Source organism: Pseudophryne corroboree, chromosome 8 (genome assembly GCF_028390025.1).
Source record: "Pseudophryne corroboree isolate aPseCor3 chromosome 8, aPseCor3.hap2, whole genome shotgun sequence".
Lineage (NCBI taxonomy): Eukaryota > Metazoa > Chordata > Amphibia > Anura > Myobatrachidae > Pseudophryne > Pseudophryne corroboree.
The window spans coordinates 20,635,257-20,654,424 of record NC_086451.1 but is presented as its reverse complement, the minus strand read 5'-3'; the positions used below and the strand labels follow the sequence as shown (position 1 = coordinate 20,654,424).

The 19,168-nt window shown below is 53.0% G+C and overlaps 2 protein-coding genes across 2 annotated transcripts in view; both read right to left on the bottom strand.

The window, feature by feature from the left end:
• Positions 1 to 2,040, bottom strand: part of LOC134948179 (caM kinase-like vesicle-associated protein) — a 122,436-nt gene extending 120,396 nt beyond the window's left edge. The window contains exon 1 of the mRNA XM_063936006.1: positions 599 to 2,040. The gene's annotated coding sequence lies outside the window, so the exon portion shown is untranslated. The remainder of the gene's footprint in view (positions 1 to 598) is intronic.
• Positions 2,041 to 6,985: 4,945 nt separating this feature from the next.
• Positions 6,986 to 19,168, bottom strand: part of NDUFB11 (NADH:ubiquinone oxidoreductase subunit B11) — a 77,530-nt gene continuing 65,347 nt past the window's right edge. The window contains exon 3 of the mRNA XM_063936005.1: positions 6,986 to 7,165. Coding sequence (XP_063792075.1) covers positions 7,033 to 7,165 — 133 coding nt within the window. The 3' untranslated portion in view covers positions 6,986 to 7,032. The remainder of the gene's footprint in view (positions 7,166 to 19,168) is intronic.

Here is a 19,168-nt window from a genome sequence, read left to right as displayed (position 1 = left end):
CATTATCAGGATAGGGTGGGAGCAGATGTTGCAGAGCATTATCTAAACCAATGTAGCGACTAACTTTACAATCTATGAAGCATACTCTAAACTGTGCATGGATCTACAACTTGCAGAGCATTATCCATGTGAATCTGCAACCTGCAGAACATTATATATCCGGTGTGGAGCCAGAACCTACAGAGCATTACCCAACCCTTGTGAAGCCAGAACTTGCAGCACAGTATCTAACCCATCTAACCCACGCGGATCCAGAAACGGCAAAACATTACCCAGCTGTGGCTCTGCAACCTGCAGAGCATCGTCCATCCCTGCTACAGCCTGCAGAGATTTATCTCACCCTTATCGATCTAAACCTAGAGGAGCATTATCCAACCTGTATGGGTCCAGAATCTGCAGAGCAATATCCAGCCATGTGGATCTAATCTTCAGAGTCCAGGAACTGCAGAACATTAGCAATGATGACTAGTTACAGAGCAAAGACAGAAGTAACACTGCCAGGAGACCTGCAGAGCATCCCCCAACCCACCAAAAGAGGGGAGACCTTAAAGACATTTCTCCTGACCCTGTGATGCAGACAGGTAAACGCCTGACCTACCTGAGCCCGGGTCCTGGCAGCTAGAGATGCCAGCCTGGTGGCAGGGAGTGTGGAGGATTAATCCCAGGCTGGGCAGGTGATGGTAGAGGGACAGGTAGGGCACAGGTGTCAGTGCAGCAGGAGCCCAGGAGTCAGTGCAACAGGGTGGAGATAAGGTGTCAGTGCAACAGGCTGTAGTACAGGTGTCAGTGCAACAGGGTGGAGATAAGGTGTCAGTGCAACAGGCTGAAGTGCAGGTGTCAGTTGCAGCAGGCTGGAGCACAGGTGTCAGTTGCAGAAGGGTGGAGTGCAGGTGTCAGTGCAGTAGGTTAGGGCACAGGTGTCAGTAGCAGCAGGCTGGAGCATAGGTGTCAGTTGTAGAAGGGTGAAGCACAGGTGTCAGTTGCAGCAGGGTGGAGCAAAGGTATCAGTGCAGCAAGGTGGAGTCCAGGTGCAGAAGCCTGGAGCACTAGTGTCAGTGCAGCAGATTGGGGCACAGGTGTCAGTTGCAGCAGGCTGGAGCACAGGTGTCAGTTGCAGCAGGCTGGAGCACAGGTGTCAGTTGCAGCCGGGTGGAGTCCAGGTGCAGAAGGCTGGAGCACAGGTGTCAGATGCCGCAGGGTGGAGTCCAGGTGCAGCAGGTTGGGACACAGGTGTCAGTTGCAGCAGGGTGGAGTCCAGGTGCAGAAGGCTGGAGCACAGGTGTCAGATGCCGCAGGGTGGAGTCCAGGTGCAGCAGGCTGGGACACAGGTGTCAGTTGCAGCAGGGTGGAGTCCAGGTGCAGAAGGCTGTAGTGCAGGTGTCAGTTGCAGAAGGTTGGGGCACAGGTGTCAGTGCAGCAGGTTGGGGCACAGGTGTCAGTTGCAGAAGGCTGGAGTGCAGGTGTCAGTTGCAGCAGGGTGGAGTCCAGTTGCAGAAGGCTGGAGTGCAGGTGTCAGTTGCAGCAGGTTGGGGCACAGGTGTCAGTGCAGCAGGTTGGGGCACAGGTGTCAGTTGCAGCAGGTTGGGGCACAGGTGTCAGTTGCAGCAGGTTGGGGCACAGGTGTCAGTTGCAGAAGGCTGGAGTGCAGGTGTAAGTGCAGCAGGGTGGAGCAAAGGTGTCCGTGCAGCAGGGTGGAGTCCAGTTGCAGAAGGCTGGAGCACAGGTGTCAGATGCAGGAGGCTGGAGTGCAGGTGGTGTCAGTGCAGCAGGGTGAGGAGCTGCATCTCAGCAGAAGAGGAGCAGAGGAATTCAGGTGAGGCAGAAAAGTGCAGGAAGATTGCGAGTGCCTCTGAATGGGAGAGAGAGGGAGGTGAGGATACAGGAGGGAGGAGAGGAAGAGAATGCGTGCACTCCGCTCTAATCCACGGGAGGCTGCCCCCTACAGAGAGCCTGCAGTACCCCCAGCTCCCCACAGAGCGGCAGCACAGAGCAGCCGATGCTCCTCCGCACAGCTCTCCAGGGCACAGGGACAGGGCAGAGATCTGCACCTTACCAGACAGAGGTTAGGTGATGCTGCTGTGCAGGGCGGAGGGGTAAGGAGGTGATAACTTGCCCCCAGTGGCTGAGTATAGAGCTGCATCACGTGTGTTCCTCTCCTCTGCAGTATAATCTGGAAACATGCTCAGTATAAGGGGTACTGTGTTTGTTGGGGGCAGGGGAGGGTTAATGGACCTTGTGCTAGCATCAGCTTGAGTCATCTGCACTGGGCACAGGCATTCAGTAGGGTTAATAAGGGACATTGTCCAGGCTACTGTCAGCAGAAGGGTTAATTGTTGCAATTAGCACATGCAATGTTGCAGCTTTGGGAAGTGCTCAGGAAGGGGTTAAATGTCCAGGGTGAGGGGGCTATGTGACTGCTGCAGGGTTACTGGGCTGGGAGTACAGTACTGACACAGGCAAGTAAAGGGTTACCAGCATTACTATACCAACACAAGCATTGCAAACATCTGCTTCATCATGCAGAGGTCTGTAGATGATGGGGGTTGGTGCAATAAGAGTAAAGCTAGCAAAGGGTTAGATAATATTACGCAGAGGATGCTCTCCGGCAGGCAAGGGGTTACATGCTGATGCTTGTAGTGTCTGGGTGAGAGATGCTCTATTGATGTCTGGCATGAGAGGGGTTAAGTGATGCTGAGATGCAGAATGGTTACCATAGCAACTCCCCCCTTCATTCAATCTCCCCAACTCCGGCACCTGTCGTTGAGTTTGTCCTTGGGAATCTGATGATGCAGCAGCGGATGAGTGTAGCTCCCCCCCACCCCTCCCCTCTTATCTGGGGGTGCAGAGGTCAGGATATAGCGCTGGGGTCACGGCCAGGTGTATCCGGCAGAAGGCGGCGAGCTGGGAGTTGCTCAGACCCCCCCATTGGATTACACAAGCTCTTAGCCTGTTTAACCCACAGATTTAAACCCAAATCCTGGCAGCTCAGTAACCCTTCCCCTGCCAGGCCAGAGCACATAATACCGCCTGCAGCTACACGGTTATCACACAGGCTGCAAATCCGGTTACCTACTCAGCCACCCCGGGTGATGCCCACATGGAAGCTGCCAGCCACCGTCAGCTGCCTTTCTGCTCATCTGGCTGCGCCATGCTACATACAAGCGGTGGAACACTGTGGCACTAGAAGGCTCAGAATGCCTCCCCATGTAAAACCCAGTCACCATGCAGCTGTTGTGCAAACTGCAAGCACCAATGTATCACGCGGCATGCGTCTGGGGAAACATTCCTGGAGACTGTGACAGTAACACATATGTGTAGTGATAAAGTGGATGTATACTGCTCCGCCTGAGTGGCGTGTCATAACTTAACAAGAGCCAAATGGAACAAGCCCCATAGCAGGTATATAAATCTCAGCGCGCCGTCTTATTGGCTATACGGCGGTCACGTTTTGGATACCCAATAAGAAAAATCCGACTAAATCCAAACTTGCGCTAATTTGGCGTTAAGAACCGAGTCAATCCAAACCCGCACATCTCACATTGTACACTGCTCAAAAAAATAAAGGGAACACTAAAATAACACATCCTAGATCTGAATGAATGAAATATTCTTATTAAATACTTTGTTCTTTACATAGTTGAATGTGCTGACAACAAAATCACACAAAAATTATCAATGGAAATCACATTTATTAACCCATGGAGGTCTGGATTTGGAGACACACTACAGGCTGATCCAACTTTGATGTAATGTCCTTAAAACAAGTCAAAATGAGGCTCAGTAGTGTGTGTGGCCTCCACGTGCCTGTATGACCTCCCTACAACACCTGGGCATGCTCCTGATGAGGTGGCGGATGGTCTCCTGAGGGATCTCCTCCCAGACCTGGACTAAAGCATCCGCCAACTCCTGGACAGTCTGTGGTGCAACGTGGCGTTGGTGGATGGAGCGAGATATGATGTCCCAGATGTGCTCAATTGGATTCAGGTCTGGGGAACGGGCGGGCCAGTCCATAGCATCAATGACTTTGTCTAGCAGGAACTGCTGACACACTCCAGCCACATGAGGTCTAGCATTGTTTTGCATTAGGAGGAACCCAGGGCCAACCGCACCAGCATATGGTCTCACAAAGGGTCTGAGGATCTCATCTCGGTACCTAATGGCAGTCAGGCTACCTCATGGAGGGCTGTACGGCCCCCCAAAGAAATGTCACCCCACACCATTACTGACCCACTGCCAAACTCGTCATGCTGGAGGATGTTGCAGGCAGCAGAACGTTCTCCTTGGCGTCTCCAGACTCTGTCACGTCTGTCACATGTGCTCAGTGAGAACCTGCTTTCATCTGTGAAGAGCACAGGGCGCCAGTGGCGAATTTGCCAATCTTGGTGTTCTCTGGCAAATGCCAAACGTCCTGCACGGTGTTGGGCTCTAAGCACAACCCCCACCTGTGGATGTCAGGCCCTCATACCACCCTCATGGAGTCTGTTTCTGATCGTTTAAGTAGACACATGCACATTTGTGGCTTGCTGGAGGTCATTTTGCAGGGCTCTGGCAGTGCTCCTCCTGTTTCTCCTTGCACAAAGGCTGAGGTAGCGGTCCTGCTGCTGGGTTGTTGCCCTCCTACGGCCTCCTCCACGCCTCCTGATGTACTGGCCTGTCTCCTGGTAGCGCCTCCATGCTCTGAACACTACGCTGACAGACACAGCAAACCTTCTTGCCACAGCTCGCATTGATGTGCCATCCTGGATGATCTGCACTACCTGAGCCACTTGTGTGGGTTGTAGACTCCGTCTCATGCTATCACTAGAGTGAAGCACCACCATCTTTCAAAAGTGACCAAAACATCAGCCAGAAAGCATAGGAGCTGAGAAGTGGTCTGTGGTCACCACCCGCAGAACAACTCCTTTATTGGGGGTGTCTTGCTAATTGCCTATAATTTCCACCTGTTGTCTATTCCATTTGCACAATAGCATGTGAAATTGATTGTCAATCAGTGTTGCTTCCTAAGTGGAAAGTTTGATTTCACAGAAGTGTGATTGACTTGGAGTTACATTGTGTTGTTTAAGTGTTCCCTTAATTTTTTTGAGCAGTGTATATTATATACATATATATATTTATATATATACACACAGTATATATTTAGATGATGCAGGTGTTGCTTAGTAAGATCTAGTTGATGAAAACACACTTTTACATTTCATATACAGTAAGTGACCACGAGAAACCTTGGGGCAGATGTATTAACCTGGAGACGGCATAAGGAAGTGATAAATCAGTGATAAGTGCAAGGTGATAAACGCACCAGCCAATCAGCTCCTGTTAATTTACATATTGGAGGTGACTGGTTGTTGCGTTTATCACCTTGCATTTATCACTTCCTTATGCCTTCTCCAGGTTAATACATCTGCCCCCATTGTGCCTTTCAACCATTCTAGGAGAGTTGGGACAGTATGCAATGTATGCTGGTAGAGAATGCTGGGGCTAGTAGTTCTGCCACAGGTGCCTAAACATTGAAATCGCTCTAGGCCAGTTATTGGGAAGACCTGATTTTATATCACACCTCCATGGTCCCTTATTCTAGTCCCAGGCAGTAGCGGGTGGGAGAGGCGTCTGTAAGGACATATTACTGAGTAATGGAAGGGAGACTGCAGTCTGCAACTTTAATACTTCGCTCGGTTTATACCCCTTCTGCCACCTGTGCAGAATAACCCACTCTCATTTCACTCGCGGCTGCTTTTTGCTATAATATTTATATACAGTATATATGTATGTACAGTTGGAGGCGGCACTCACCGGGCTTCATGACCGCCTCCAACATTATATATATATATATATATTATATATATATATATATATTTATTGTTTTCGTGTGCTGCATCGTTATTCCATTCCTCAGATACTAGTCTCATTACTATGTGAGGCACAAAATGCCTCATGCCTCAGTCATATTAGTTTCCAAATGAATTGATTGCATTGCTATGAATACTGATGTATCCCACCATACAGCTGCACAGTAATGACTTACAGTATAGTTGACTATTGTCTTTTTAGCACTTTCCCCCCCTCAATCACATATAGATTATATAGAATTTAAAGGCGTTTCTCAACTACAGAGCACTTGCATCCATTGCTCTAACCATATATGCGTCCTGTAACTTTCCCTAGTTACATTTTATTTTCTCTATCTTGAGGGTGTGTTTTTTTACTCCCTTTTGCGTCTCCTATCGTTGCGTTCATCGTGCTATAGGTGGATATCTATTATCACTGATCTTAGATAGAACATGGCTCCGCTCTGGAGACTGGATGCATGAGCCACAGCCTGAGCAACTGATTTGTCCACAGTACAGGACCAATAGGAAACAGAAACTAAAGCTGGATACAACGTTGGGTTTAGTAGCAATGATGGTATTGGTTCTTTCTGAATAGATGGGAATTACTGATCGATTACGGATTCTGAGACCCCTCTGAACCAGTATGCGAGAAGTGTATGGCAGAGTGTGCTACAGTGAAGGGGGCAGCCATGATGTAGCTCTTCGTGCCTCGTACCTCAGCGGGGTCAGTAGTTTCCGGTTCATATATGAACACAATGCTTTTATGGACAGCGAGTTGTGCTAAGCTGGTAAGATATAACAACAAATACAATAAAAATAACATTTTCCAATATCCCATTATCAAGGTGGCCAACAACGAGAATACAGCACCAGTACATGGAACAACATTTAAATGGTTACATTCTACCAGGGATGGGGAACCTTTGGACCTGCAACTGTTGCTGAACTACACATACCAGCATGCCCTGCAACAGTTTTAGAATGACCAAATTGCATAACTGTTGCAGGGCATGCTGGTATGTGTAGTTCAGCAACAGCTGGAGGGCCGAAGGTTCCCCATTCCTGCCCTAAATGGACCATACTGTGACCTTGTTCCTGTGTCTGAGTGTAATGTCTGCTCCGCACATGGTACACCCAGGGATAAATCACACAAGACATAATACATAACACACACTTTATTGAAAGGAGGAACGTAGAACAGTGGTCACTCGTCTTCCTCAAGGGGCGGCAGCACCAGGGAGGCAGGGTCACAGTAGTTCATGTCAATTAGAGGGAGACCCAGAGCCTCTCTCTTCTTTATCTGGAGCTCTGCTTCTCTACGGGCCCAGTGCTTCATCCTGCGGGGAGGTGGAGAGAGAGAGAGAGAGAGGGTGTGAGAGAGAGACAAAGCAATGTGGGATATATGAGAGAGAGAGAGAGAGAGAGAGAGAGAGAGAGAGAGAGAGAGAGAGAGAGAGAGAGAGAGAGAGAGAGAGAGAGAGAACAATGTGGGATGAGAGAGAAGTGATAGAAAAGAGGCGAGTCAGAGAAGGCAATATGGGGTAAGAGAGGTAGCGGGTCAGAGAGAAGGCAATATGGGGTGAGAGGTGGCGGGTCAGAGAGAAGGCAATACGGGGTGAGAGGTGGCGGGTCAGAGAGAAGGCAATACGGGGTGAGAGAGGAGGCAATATGGGGTGAGAGGTAGCAAGTCAGAGAGAAGGCAATATGGGGTGAGAGGTTGCGAGTCAGAGAAGGCAATATGGGGTGAGTGCGAGTCAGAGAGTAGGCAATATGGGGTGAGAGGTGGCGAGTCAGAGAAGGCAATATGGGGTGAGTGCGAGTCAGAGAGTAGGCAATATGGGATGAGAGGTGGCGAGTCAGAGAAGGCAATATGGGGTGAGAGGTGGCGAGTCAGAGAAGGCAATATGGGGTGAGAGGTGGCGAGTCAGAGAAGGCAATATGGGGTGAGAGGTGGCGAGTCAGAGAAGGCAATATGGGGTGAGTGCGAGTCAGAGAGTAGGCAATATGGGATGAGAGGTGGCGAGTCAGAGAAGGCAATATGGGGTGAGAGGTGGCGAGTCAGAGAAGGCAATATGGGGTGAGAGGTGGCGAGTCAGAGAAGGCAATATGGGGTGAGAGGTGGCGAGTCAGAGAAGGCAATATGGGGTGAGAGGTGGCGAGTCAGAGAGAAGGCAATATGGGGTGAGAGGTGGCGAGTCAGAGAGAAGGCAATATGGGGTGAGAGGCGGCGAGTCAGAGAGAAGGCAATATGGGGTGAGAGGCGGCGAGTCAGAGAAGGCAATATGGGGTGAGAGGTGGTGAGTCAGAGAGAAGGCAATATGGGGTGAGAGAGGAGGCAATATGGGGTGAGAGGTGGCGAGTCAGAGAAGGCAATATGGGGTGAGAGGTGGCGAGTCAGAGAAGGCAATATGGGGTGAGAGGTGGCGAGTCAGAGAAGGCAATATGGGGTGAGAGGTGGCGAGTCAGAGAAGGCAATATGGGGTGAGAGGTGGCGAGTCAGAGAAGGCAATATGGGGTGAGAGGCGGCGAGTCAGAGAGAAGGCAATATGGGGTGAGAGGCGGCGAGTCAGAGAAGGCAATATGGGGTGAGAGGTGGTGAGTCAGAGAGGAGGCAATATGGGGTGAGAGAGGAGGCAAAATGGGGTGAGAGGTGGCGAGTCAGAGAAGGCAATATGGGGTGAGAGGTGGCGAGTCAGAGAGAAGGCAATATGGGGTGAGAGAGGAGGCAATATGGGGTGAGAGGTGGCGAGTCAGAGAAGGCAATATGGGGTGAGAGGTAGCAAGTCAGAGAGAAGGCAATATGGGGTGAGAGGTGGCGAGTCAGAGAAGGCAATATGGGGTGAGAGAGGAGGCAATATGGGGTGAGAGAGGTGGCGAGTCAGAGAGAAGGCAATATGGGGTGAGAGAGGAGGCAATATGGGGTGAGAGGTAGCAAGTCAGAGAGAAGGCAATATGGGGTGAGAGGTAGCAAGTCAGAGAGAAGGCAATATGGGGTGAGAGGTGGCGAGTCAGAGAGAAGGCAATATGGGGTGAGAGAGGAGGCAATATGGGGTGAGAGAGGTGGCGAGTCAGAGAGAAGGCAATATGGGGTGAGAGAGGAGGCAATATGGGGTGAGAGAGGTGGCGAGTCAGAGAGAAGGCAATATGGGGTGAGAGGTGGCGAGTCAGAGAGAAGGCAATATGGGGTGAGAGAGGAGGCAATATGGGGTGAGAGGTGGCGAGTCAGAGAAGGCAATATGGGGTGAGAGGTGGCGAGTCAGAGAGAAGGCAATATGGGGTGAGAGAGGAGGCAATATGGGGTGAGAGGTGGCGAGTCAGAGAGAAGGCAATATGGGGTGAGAGAGGAGGCAATATGGGGTGAGAGGTGGCGAGTCAGAGAGAAGGCAATATGGGGTGAGAGGTGGCGAGTCAGAGAGAAGGCAATATGGGGTGAGAGGTGGCGAGTCAGAGAAGGCAATATGGGGTGAGAGGTGGCGAGTCAGAGAGAAGGCAATATGGGGTGAGAGGTGGCGAGTCAGAGAGAAGGCAATATGGGGTGAGAGGTGGCGAGTCAGAGAGAAGGCAATATGGGGTGAGAGGTGGCGAGTCAGAGAGAAGGCAATATGGGGTGAGAGGTGGTGAGTCAGAGAAGGCAATATGGGGTGAGAGGTGGCGAGTCAGAGAAGGCAATACGGGGTGAGAGGTGGCAAGTCAGAGAGAAGGCAATACGGGGTGAGAGGTGGCGAGTCAAAGAGAAGGCAATATGGGGTGAGTGCAAGTCAGAAAGAAGGCAATACGGGGGGAGAGGTGGCGAGTCAGAGAGAAGGCAATACGGGGTGAGAGGTGGCGAGTCATGCTGCATTCAGACTGCAAATGCCGGATCCTACCCGGTAAGACAAACGTGTACTTACCGGGTGGGATCCGGCATTTGCACTCCGCTGCTGGCTTTCCGACCCGGCAATATACCGGGTCGGATGCCATAACAACGGAGCGTGCAGCAGCAGCAGGGGCGGGGGTGGAGGCGGCGTCGGGAGATGAGCTCATCTCCAGCACCGCCTCTCCCTATCTTGTGAATGGGAACCGTGTCGCATCGACACGGCTCCCATTCACACCGCACCTGACCCGGTAATCAACCCGGGTAAAACCCTTCTTTTTTACCGGGTTGATTTACCGGGTCAGGCGACCCGCTAAATCGGCCAGTGTGCTTTCACATCGCACACTGACCCGGTTCGACACGGCAATATGCCGTGTCGGTATCGGGTTATTTGTGCGATGTGAAAGGGGTATCAGAGAGAAGGCAATATGGGGTGAGAGGTGGCGAGTCAGAGAGAAGGCAATATGGGGTGAGAGGTGGCGAGTCAGAGAGAAGGCAATACGGGGTGAGAGAGGTGGCGAGTCAGAGAGAAGGCAATACGGGGTGAGAGGTGGCAAGTCAGAGAGAAGGCAATATGGGGTGAGAGAGGTAGAGAGTCAGAGAGAAGGCAATATGGGGTGAGAGGTGGCGAGTCAGAGAGTAGGCAATACGGGGTGAGAGGTGGTGAGTCAGAGAGTAGGCAATACAGGGTGAGAGGTAGCAAGTCAGAGAGAAGGCAATATGGGGTGAGAGGTGGCGAGTCAGAGAGAAGGCAATATGGGGTGAGAGAGGAGGCAATATGGGGTGAGGGGTAGCAAGTCAGAGAGAAGGCAATATGGGGTGAGAGGTGGCGAGTCAGGGAAGGCAATATGGGGTGAGTGCGAGTCAGAGAGTAGGCAATATGGGGTGAGAGGTGGCGAGTCAGAGAAGGCAATATGGGGTGAGTGCAAGTCAGAGACTAGGCAATAAGGGGTGAGAGAGGAGGCGAGTCAGAGAGAAGGCAATACGGGGTGAGAGAGGAGGCAATATGGGGTGAGAGGTGGCGAGTCAGAGAGAAGGCAATATGGGGTGAGAGGTGGCGAGTCAGAGAGAAGGCAATATGGGGTGAGAGGTGGCGAGTCAGAGAGAAGGCAATTTGGGGTGAGAGGTGGCGAGTCAGAGAGAAGGCAATATGGGGTGAGAGGTAGCGAGTCAGAGAAGGCAATATGGGGTGAATGCGAGTCAGAGAAGGCAATATAGGGTGAGAGGTGGCGAGTCAGAGAGAAGGCAATATGGGGTGAGAGGTGGCGAGTCAGAGAAGGCAATATGGGGTGAGAGAGGAGGCAATATGGGGTGAGAGAGGAGGCAATATGGGGTGAGAGGTGGTGAGTCAGAGAGAAGGCAATATGGGGTGAGAGAGGAGGCAATATGGGGTGAGAGGTGGCGAGTCAGAGAGAAGGCAATATGGGGTGAGAGAGAAGGCAATATGGGGTGAGAGAGGTGGCGAGTCAGAGAGAAGGCAATATGGGGTGAGAAAGGAGGCAATATGGGGTGAGAGGTGGCGAGTCAGAGAGAAGGCAATATGGGGTGAGAGGTGGTGAGTCAGAGAGTAGGCAATATGGGGTGAGAGGTGGCGAGTCAGAGAAGGCAATATGGGGTGAGAGGTGGCGAGTCAGAGAGAAGGCAATATGGGGTGAGAGGTGGTGAGTCAGAGAGAAGGCAATATGGGGTGAGAGGTGGCGAGTCAGAGAGAAGGCAATATGGGGTGAGAGGTGGCGAGTCAGAGAGAAGGCAATATGGGGTGAGAGGTGGCGAGTCAGAGAGAAGGCAATATGGGGTGAGAGAGGAGGCAATATGGGGTGAGAGGTGGCGAGTCAGAGAAGGCAATATGGGGTGAGAGAGGTGGCGAGTCAGAGAGAAGGCAATATGGGGTGAGAGGTGGCGAGTCAGAGAGAAGGCAATATGGGGTGAGAGAGGAGGCAATATGGGGTGAGAGGTGGTGAGTCAGAGAGAAGGCAATATGGGGTGAGAGAGGAGGCAATATGGGGTGAGAGGTGGTGAGTCAGAGAGAAGGCAATATGGGGTGAGAGGTGGCGAGTCAGAGAGAAGGCAATATGGGGTGAAAGGTGGCGAGTCAGAGAGAAGGCAATATGGGGTGAGAGGTGGCGAGTCAGAGAGAAGGCAATATGGGGTGAGAGGTGGCGAGTCAGAGAAGGCAATACGGGGTGAGAGGTGGCAAGTCAGAGAGAAGGCAATACGGGGTGAGAGAGGAGGCAATATGGGGTGAGAGGTGGCGAGTCAGAGAAGGCAATATGGGGTGAGAGGTGGCGAGTCAGAGAGAAGGCAATATGGGGTGAGAGAGGAGGCAATATGGGGTGAGAGGTGGCGAGTCAGAGAAGGCAATATGGGGTGAGAGAGGTGGCGAGTCAGAGAAGGCAATATGGGGTGAGAGAGGAGGCAATATGGGGTGAGAGGTGGCGAGTCAGAGAGAAGGCAATTTGGGGTGAGAGGTGGCGAGTCAGAGAGAAGGCAATATGGGGTGAGAGGTAGCGAGTCAGAGAAGGCAATATGGGGTGAGAGGTAGCGAGTCAGAGAAGGCAATATGGGGTGAATGCGAGTCAGAGAAGGCAATATGGGGTGAGAGGTGGCGAGTCAGAGAGAAGGCAATATGGGGTGAGAGGTGGCGAGTCAGAGAGAAGGCAATATGGGGTGAGAGAGGAGGCAATATGGGGTGAGAGGTGGCGAGTCAGAGAAGGCAATATGGGGTGAGAGAGGTGGCGAGTCAGAAAGAAGGCAATATGGGGTGAGAGGTGGCGAGTCAGAGAGAAGGCAATATGGGGTGAGAGAGAAGGCAATATGGGGTGAGAGAGGAGGCAATATGGGGTGAGAGGTGGCGAGTCAGAGAGAAGGCAATATGGGGTGAGAGAGGAGGCAATATGGGGTGAGAGGTGGTGAGTCAGAGAGAAGGCAATATGGGGTGAAAGGTGGCGAGTCAGAGAGAAGGCAATATGGGGTGAGAGGTGGAGAGTCAGAGAGAAGGCAATATGGGGTGAGAGAGGAGGCAATATGGGGTGAGGGGTAGCAAGTCAGAGAGAAGGCAATATGGGGTGAGAGGTGGCGAGTCAGAGTAGGCAATATGGGGATGAGAGGTGGCGAGTCAGGGAAGGCAATATGGGGTGAGTGCGAGTCAGAGAGTAGGCAATATGGGGTGAGAGGTGGCGAGTCAGAGAAGGCAATATGGGGTGAGAGGTGGTGAGGCAGAGAGAAGGCAATATGGGGTGAGAGGTGGCGAGTCAGAGAGAAGGCAATTTGGGGTGAGAGGTGGCGAGTCAGAGAGAAGGCAATATGGGGTGAGAGGTGGCGAGTCAGAGAGAAGGCAATATGGGGTGAGAGAGGAGGCAATATGGGGTGAGAGGTGGCGAGTCAGAGAGAAGGCAATATGGGGTGAGAAAGGAGGCAATATGGGGTGAGAGGTGGCGAGTCAGAGAGAAGGCAATATGGGGTGAGAGGTGGTGAGTCAGAGAGAAGGCAATATGGGGTGAGAGGTGGCGAGTCAGAGAGAAGGCAATATGGGGTGAGAGGTGGCGAGTCAGAGAGAAGGCAATATGGGGTGAGAGGTGGCGAGTCAGAGAGAAGGCAATATGGGGTGAGAGGTGGCGAGTCAGAGAGAAGGCAATATGGGGTGAGAGGTGGCGAGTCAGAGAAGGCAATATGGGGTGAGAGGTGGCGAGTCAGAGAAGGCAATACGGGGTGAGAGGTGGCAAGTCAGAGAGAAGGCAATACGGGGTGAGAGGTGGCGAGTCAAAGAGAAGGCAATATGGGGTGAGTGCAAGTCAGAAAGAAGGCAATACGGGGGGAGAGGTGGCGAGTCAGAGAGAAGGCAATACGGGGTGAGAGGTGGCGAGTCATGCTGCATTCAGACTGCAAATGCCGGATCCTACCCGGTAAGACAAACGTGTACTTACCGGGTGGGATCCGGCATTTGCACTCCGCTGCTGGCTTTCCGACCCGGCAATATACCGGGTCGGATGCCATAACAACGGAGCGTGCAGCAGCAGCAGGGGCGGGGGTGGAGGCGGCGTCGGGAGATGAGCTCATCTCCAGCACCGCCTCTCCCTATCTTGTGAATGGGAACCGTGTCGCATCGACACGGCTCCCATTCACACCGCACCTGACCCGGTAATCAACCCGGGTAAAACCCTTCTTTTTTACCGGGTTGATTTACCGGGTCAGGCGACCCGCTAAATCGGCCAGTGTGCTTTCACATCGCACACTGACCCGGTTCGACACGGCAATATGCCGTGTCGGTATCGGGTTATTTGTGCGATGTGAAAGGGGTATCAGAGAGAAGGCAATATGGGGTGAGAGGTGGCGAGTCAGAGAGAAGGCAATATGGGGTGAGAGGTGGCGAGTCAGAGAGAAGGCAATACGGGGTGAGAGAGGTGGCGAGTCAGAGAGAAGGCAATACGGGGTGAGAGGTGGCAAGTCAGAGAGAAGGCAATATGGGGTGAGAGAGGTAGAGAGTCAGAGAGAAGGCAATATGGGGTGAGAGGTGGCGAGTCAGAGAGTAGGCAATACGGGGTGAGAGGTGGTGAGTCAGAGAGTAGGCAATACAGGGTGAGAGGTAGCAAGTCAGAGAGAAGGCAATATGGGGTGAGAGGTGGCGAGTCAGAGAGAAGGCAATATGGGGTGAGAGAGGAGGCAATATGGGGTGAGGGGTAGCAAGTCAGAGAGAAGGCAATATGGGGTGAGAGGTGGCGAGTCAGAGAGTAGGCAATATGGGGTGAGAGGTGGCGAGTCAGAGAAGGCAATATGGGGTGAGTGCAAGTCAGAGACTAGGCAATAAGGGGTGAGAGAGGAGGCGAGTCAGAGAGAAGGCAATACGGGGTGAGAGAGGAGGCAATATGGGGTGAGAGGTGGCGAGTCAGAGAGAAGGCAATATGGGGTGAGAGGTGGCGAGTCAGAGAGAAGGCAATTTGGGGTGAGAGGTGGCGAGTCAGAGAGAAGGCAATATGGGGTGAATGCGAGTCAGAGAAGGCAATATAGGGTGAGAGGTGGCGAGTCAGAGAGAAGGCAATATGGGGTGAGAGGTGGCGAGTCAGAGAAGGCAATATGGGGTGAGAGAGGAGGCAATATGGGGTGAGAGAGGAGGCAATATGGGGTGAGAGGTGGCGAGTCAGAGAGAAGGCAATATGGGGTGAGAGAGAAGGCAATATGGGGTGAGAGAGGTGGCGAGTCAGAGAGAAGGCAATATGGGGTGAGAAAGGAGGCAATATGGGGTGAGAGGTGGCGAGTCAGAGAGAAGGCAATATGGGGTGAGAGGTGGTGAGTCAGAGAGTAGGCAATATGGGGTGAGAGGTGGCGAGTCAGAGAAGGCAATATGGGGTGAGAGGTGGCGAGTCAGATAGAAGGCAATATGGGGTGAGAGGTGGTGAGTCAGAGAGAAGGCAATATGGGGTGAGAGGTGGCGAGTCAGAGAGAAGGCAATATGGGGTGAGAGGTGGCGAGTCAGAGAGAAGGCAATATGGGGTGAGAGGTGGCGAGTCAGAGAGAAGGCAATATGGGGTGAGAGGTGGCGAGTCAGAGAGAAGGCAATATGGGGTGAGAGGTGGCGAGTCAGAGAGAAGGCAATATGGGGTGAGAGGTGGTGAGGCAGAGAGAAGGCAATATGGGGTGAGAGGTGGCGAGTCAGAGAAGGCAATATGGGGTGAGAGGTGGTGAGGCAGAGAGAAGGCAATATGGGGTGAGAGAGGAGGCAATATGGGGTGAGAGGTGGCGAGTCAGAGAGAAGGCAATATGGGGTGAGAGAGGAGGCAATATGGGGTGAGAGGTGGCGAGTCAGAGAGAAGGCAATATGGGGTGAGAGGTGGCGAGTCAGAGAGAAGGCAATATGGGGTGAAAGGTGGCGAGTCAGAGAGAAGGCAATATGGGGTGAGAGGTGGAGAGTCAGAGAGAAGGCAATATGGGGTGAGAGAGGTGGCGAGTCAGAGAGAAGGCAATATGGGGTGAGAAAGGAGGCAATATGGGGTGAGAGGTGGCGAGTCAGAGAGAAGGCAATATGGGGTGAGAGGTGGTGAGGCAGAGAGAAGGCAATATGGGGTGAGAGGTGGCGAGTCAGAGAAGGCAATATGGGGTGAGAGGTGGCGAGTCAGAGAGAAGGCAATATGGGGTGAGAGGTGGCGAGTCAGAGAGAAGGCAATATGGGGTGAGAGGTGGCGAGTCAGAGAGAAGGCAATATGGGGTGAGAGGTGGCGAGTCAGAGAGAAGGCAATATGGGGTGAGAGGTGGCGAGTCAGAGAGAAGGCAATATGGGGTGAGAGGTGGTGAGGCAGAGAGAAGGCAATATGGGGTGAGAGGTGGCGAGTCAGAGAAGGCAATATGGGGTGAGAGGTGGTGAGGCAGAGAGAAGGCAATATGGGGTGAGAGAGGAGGCAATATGGGGTGAGAGGTGGCGAGTCAGAGAGAAGGCAATATGGGGTGAGAGAGGAGGCAATATGGGGTGAGAGGTGGCGAGTCAGAGAGAAGGCAATATGGGGTGAGAGGTGGCGAGTCAGAGAGAAGGCAATATGGGGTGAAAGGTGGCGAGTCAGAGAGAAGGCAATATGGGGTGAGAGGTGGAGAGTCAGAGAGAAGGCAATATGGGGTGAGAGAGGTGGCGAGTCAGAGAGAAGGCAATATGGGGTGAGAAAGGAGGCAATATGGGGTGAGAGGTGGCGAGTCAGAGAGAAGGCAATATGGGGTGAGAGGTGGCGAGGCAGAGAGAAGGCAATATGGGGTGAGAGGTGGCGAGTCAGAGAAGGCAATATGGGGTGAGAGGTGGCGAGTCAGAGAAGGCAATATGGGGTGAGAGGTGGCGAGTCAGAGAGAAGGCAATATGGGGTGAGAGGTGGCGAGTCAGAGAGAAGGCAATATGGGGTGAGAGGTGGCGAGTCAGAGAGAAGGCAATATGGGGTGAGAAAGGAGGCAATATGGGGTGAGAGGTGGCGAGTCAGAGAGAAGGCAATATGGGGTGAGAGGTGGTGAGGCAGAGAGAAGGCAATATGGGGTGAGAGGTAGAGAGTCAGAGAGAAGGCAATATGGGGTGAGAGGTGGCGAGTCAGAGAAGGCAATATGGGGTGAGAGGTGGCAAGTCAGAGAGAAGGCAATACGGGGTGAGAGGTGGCGAGTCAAAGAGAAGGCAATACGGGGGGAGAGGTGGCGAGTCAGAGAGAAGGCAATACGGGGTGAGAGGTGGCGAGTCATGCTGCATTCAGACTGCAAATGCCGGATCCTACCCGGTAAGACAAACGTGTACTTACCGGGTGGGATCCGGCATTTGCACTCCGCTGCTGGCTTTCCGACCCGGCAATATACCGGGTCGGATGCCATAACAACGGAGCGTGCAGCAGCAGCAGGGGCGGGGGTGGAGGCGGCGTCGGGAGATGAGCTCATCTCCAGCACCGCCTCTCCCTATCTTGTGAATGGGAACCGTGTCGCATCGACACGGCTCCCATTCACACCGCACCTGACCCGGTAATCAACCCGGGTAAAACCCTTCTTTTTTACCGGGTTGATTTACCGGGTCAGGCGACCCGCTAAATCGGCCAGTGTGCTTTCACATCGCACACTGACCCGGTTCGACACGGCAATATGCCGTGTCGGTATCGGGTTATTTGTGCGATGTGAAAGGGGTATCAGAGAGAAGGCAATATGGGGTGAGAGGTGGCGAGTCAGAGAGAAGGCAATATGGGGTGAGAGGTGGCGAGTCAGAGAGAAGGCAATACGGGGTGAGAGAGGTGGCGAGTCAGAGAGAAGGCAATACGGGGTGAGAGGTGGCAAGTCAGAGAGAAGGCAATATGGGGTGAGAGAGGTAGAGAGTCAGAGAGAAGGCAATATGGGGTGAGAGGTGGCGAGTCAGAGAGAAGGCAATACGGGGTGAGAGGTGGTGAGTCAGAGAGTAGGCAATACAGGGTGAGAGGTAGCAAGTCAGAGAGAAGGCAATATGGGGTGAGAGGTAGAGAGTCAGAGAGAAGGCAATATGGGGTGAGAGGTGGCGAGTCAGAGAGTAGGCAATACGGGGTGAGAGGTGGTGAGTCAGAGAGTAGGCAATACAGGGTGAGAGGTAGCAAGTCAGAGAGAAGGCAATATGGGGTGAGAGGTGGCGAGTCAGAGAGAAGGCAATATGGGGTGAGAGAGGAGGCAATATGGGGTGAGGGGTAGCAAGTCAGAGAGAAGGCAATATGGGGTGAGAGGTGGCGAGTCAGAGAAGGCAATATGGGGTGAGAGGTGGCGAGTCAGGGAAGGCAATATGGGGTGAGTGCGAGTCAGAGAGTAGGCAATATGGGGTGAGAGGTGGCGAGTCAGAGAAGGCAATATGGGGTGAGTGCAAGTCAGAGACTAGGCAATAAGGGGTGAGAGAGGAGGCGAGTCAGAGAGAAGGCAATATGGGGTGAGAGGCGGCGAGTCAGAGAAGGCAATATGGGGTGAGAGAGGAGGCAATATGGGGTGAGAGAGGAGGCAATATGGGGTGAGAGGTGGCGAGTCAGAGAGAAGGCAATATGGGGTGAGAGGTGGCGAGTCAGAGAGAAGGCAATATGGGGTGAGAGAGGAGGCAATATGGGGTGAGAGAGGTGGCGAGTCAGAGAGAAGGCAATATGGGGTGAGAAAGGAGGCAATATGGGGTGAGAGGTGGCGAGTCAGAGAGAAGGCAATATGGGGTGAGAGGTGGTGAGTCAGAGAGTAGGCAATATGGGGTGAGAGGTGGCGAGTCAGAGAAGGCAATATGGGGTGAGAGGTGGCGAGTCAGAGAGAAGGCAATATGGGGTGAGAGGTGGTGAGTCAGAGAGAAGGCAATATGGGGTGAGAGGTGGCGAGTCAGAGAGAAGGCAATATGGGGTGAGAGGTGGCGAGTCAGAGAGAAGGCAATATGGGGTGAGAGGTGGCGAGTCAGAGAGAAGGCAATATGGGGTGAGAGGTGGCGAGTCAGAGAGAAGGCAATATGGGGTGAGAGGTGGCGAGTCAGAGAGAAGGCAATATGGGGTGAGAGGTGGCGAGTCAGAGAGAAGGCAATATGGGGTGAGAGGTGGCGAGTCAGAGAGAAGGCAATATGGGGTGAGAGGTGGCGAGTCAGAGAGAAGGCAATATGGGGTGAGAGAGGAGGCAATATGGGGTGAGAGGTGGCGAGTCAGAGAAGGCAATATGGGGTGAGAGAGGTGGCGAGTCAGAGAGAAGGCAATATGGGGTGAGAGAGGAGGCAATATGGGGTGAGAGGTGGCGAGTCAGAGAAGGCAATATGGGGTGAGAGAGGTGGCGAGTCAGAGAGAAGGCAATATGGGGTGAGAGGTGGCGAGTCAGAGAGAAGGCAATATGGGGTGAGAGAGAAGGCAATATGGGGTGAGAGAGGAGGCAATATGGGGTGAGAGGTGGTGAGTCAGAGAGAAGGCAATATGGGGTGAGAGAGGAGGCAATATGGGGTGAGAGGTGGTGAGTCAGAGAGAAGGCAATATGGGGTGAGAGGTGGCGAGTCAGAGAGAAGGCAATATGGGGTGAG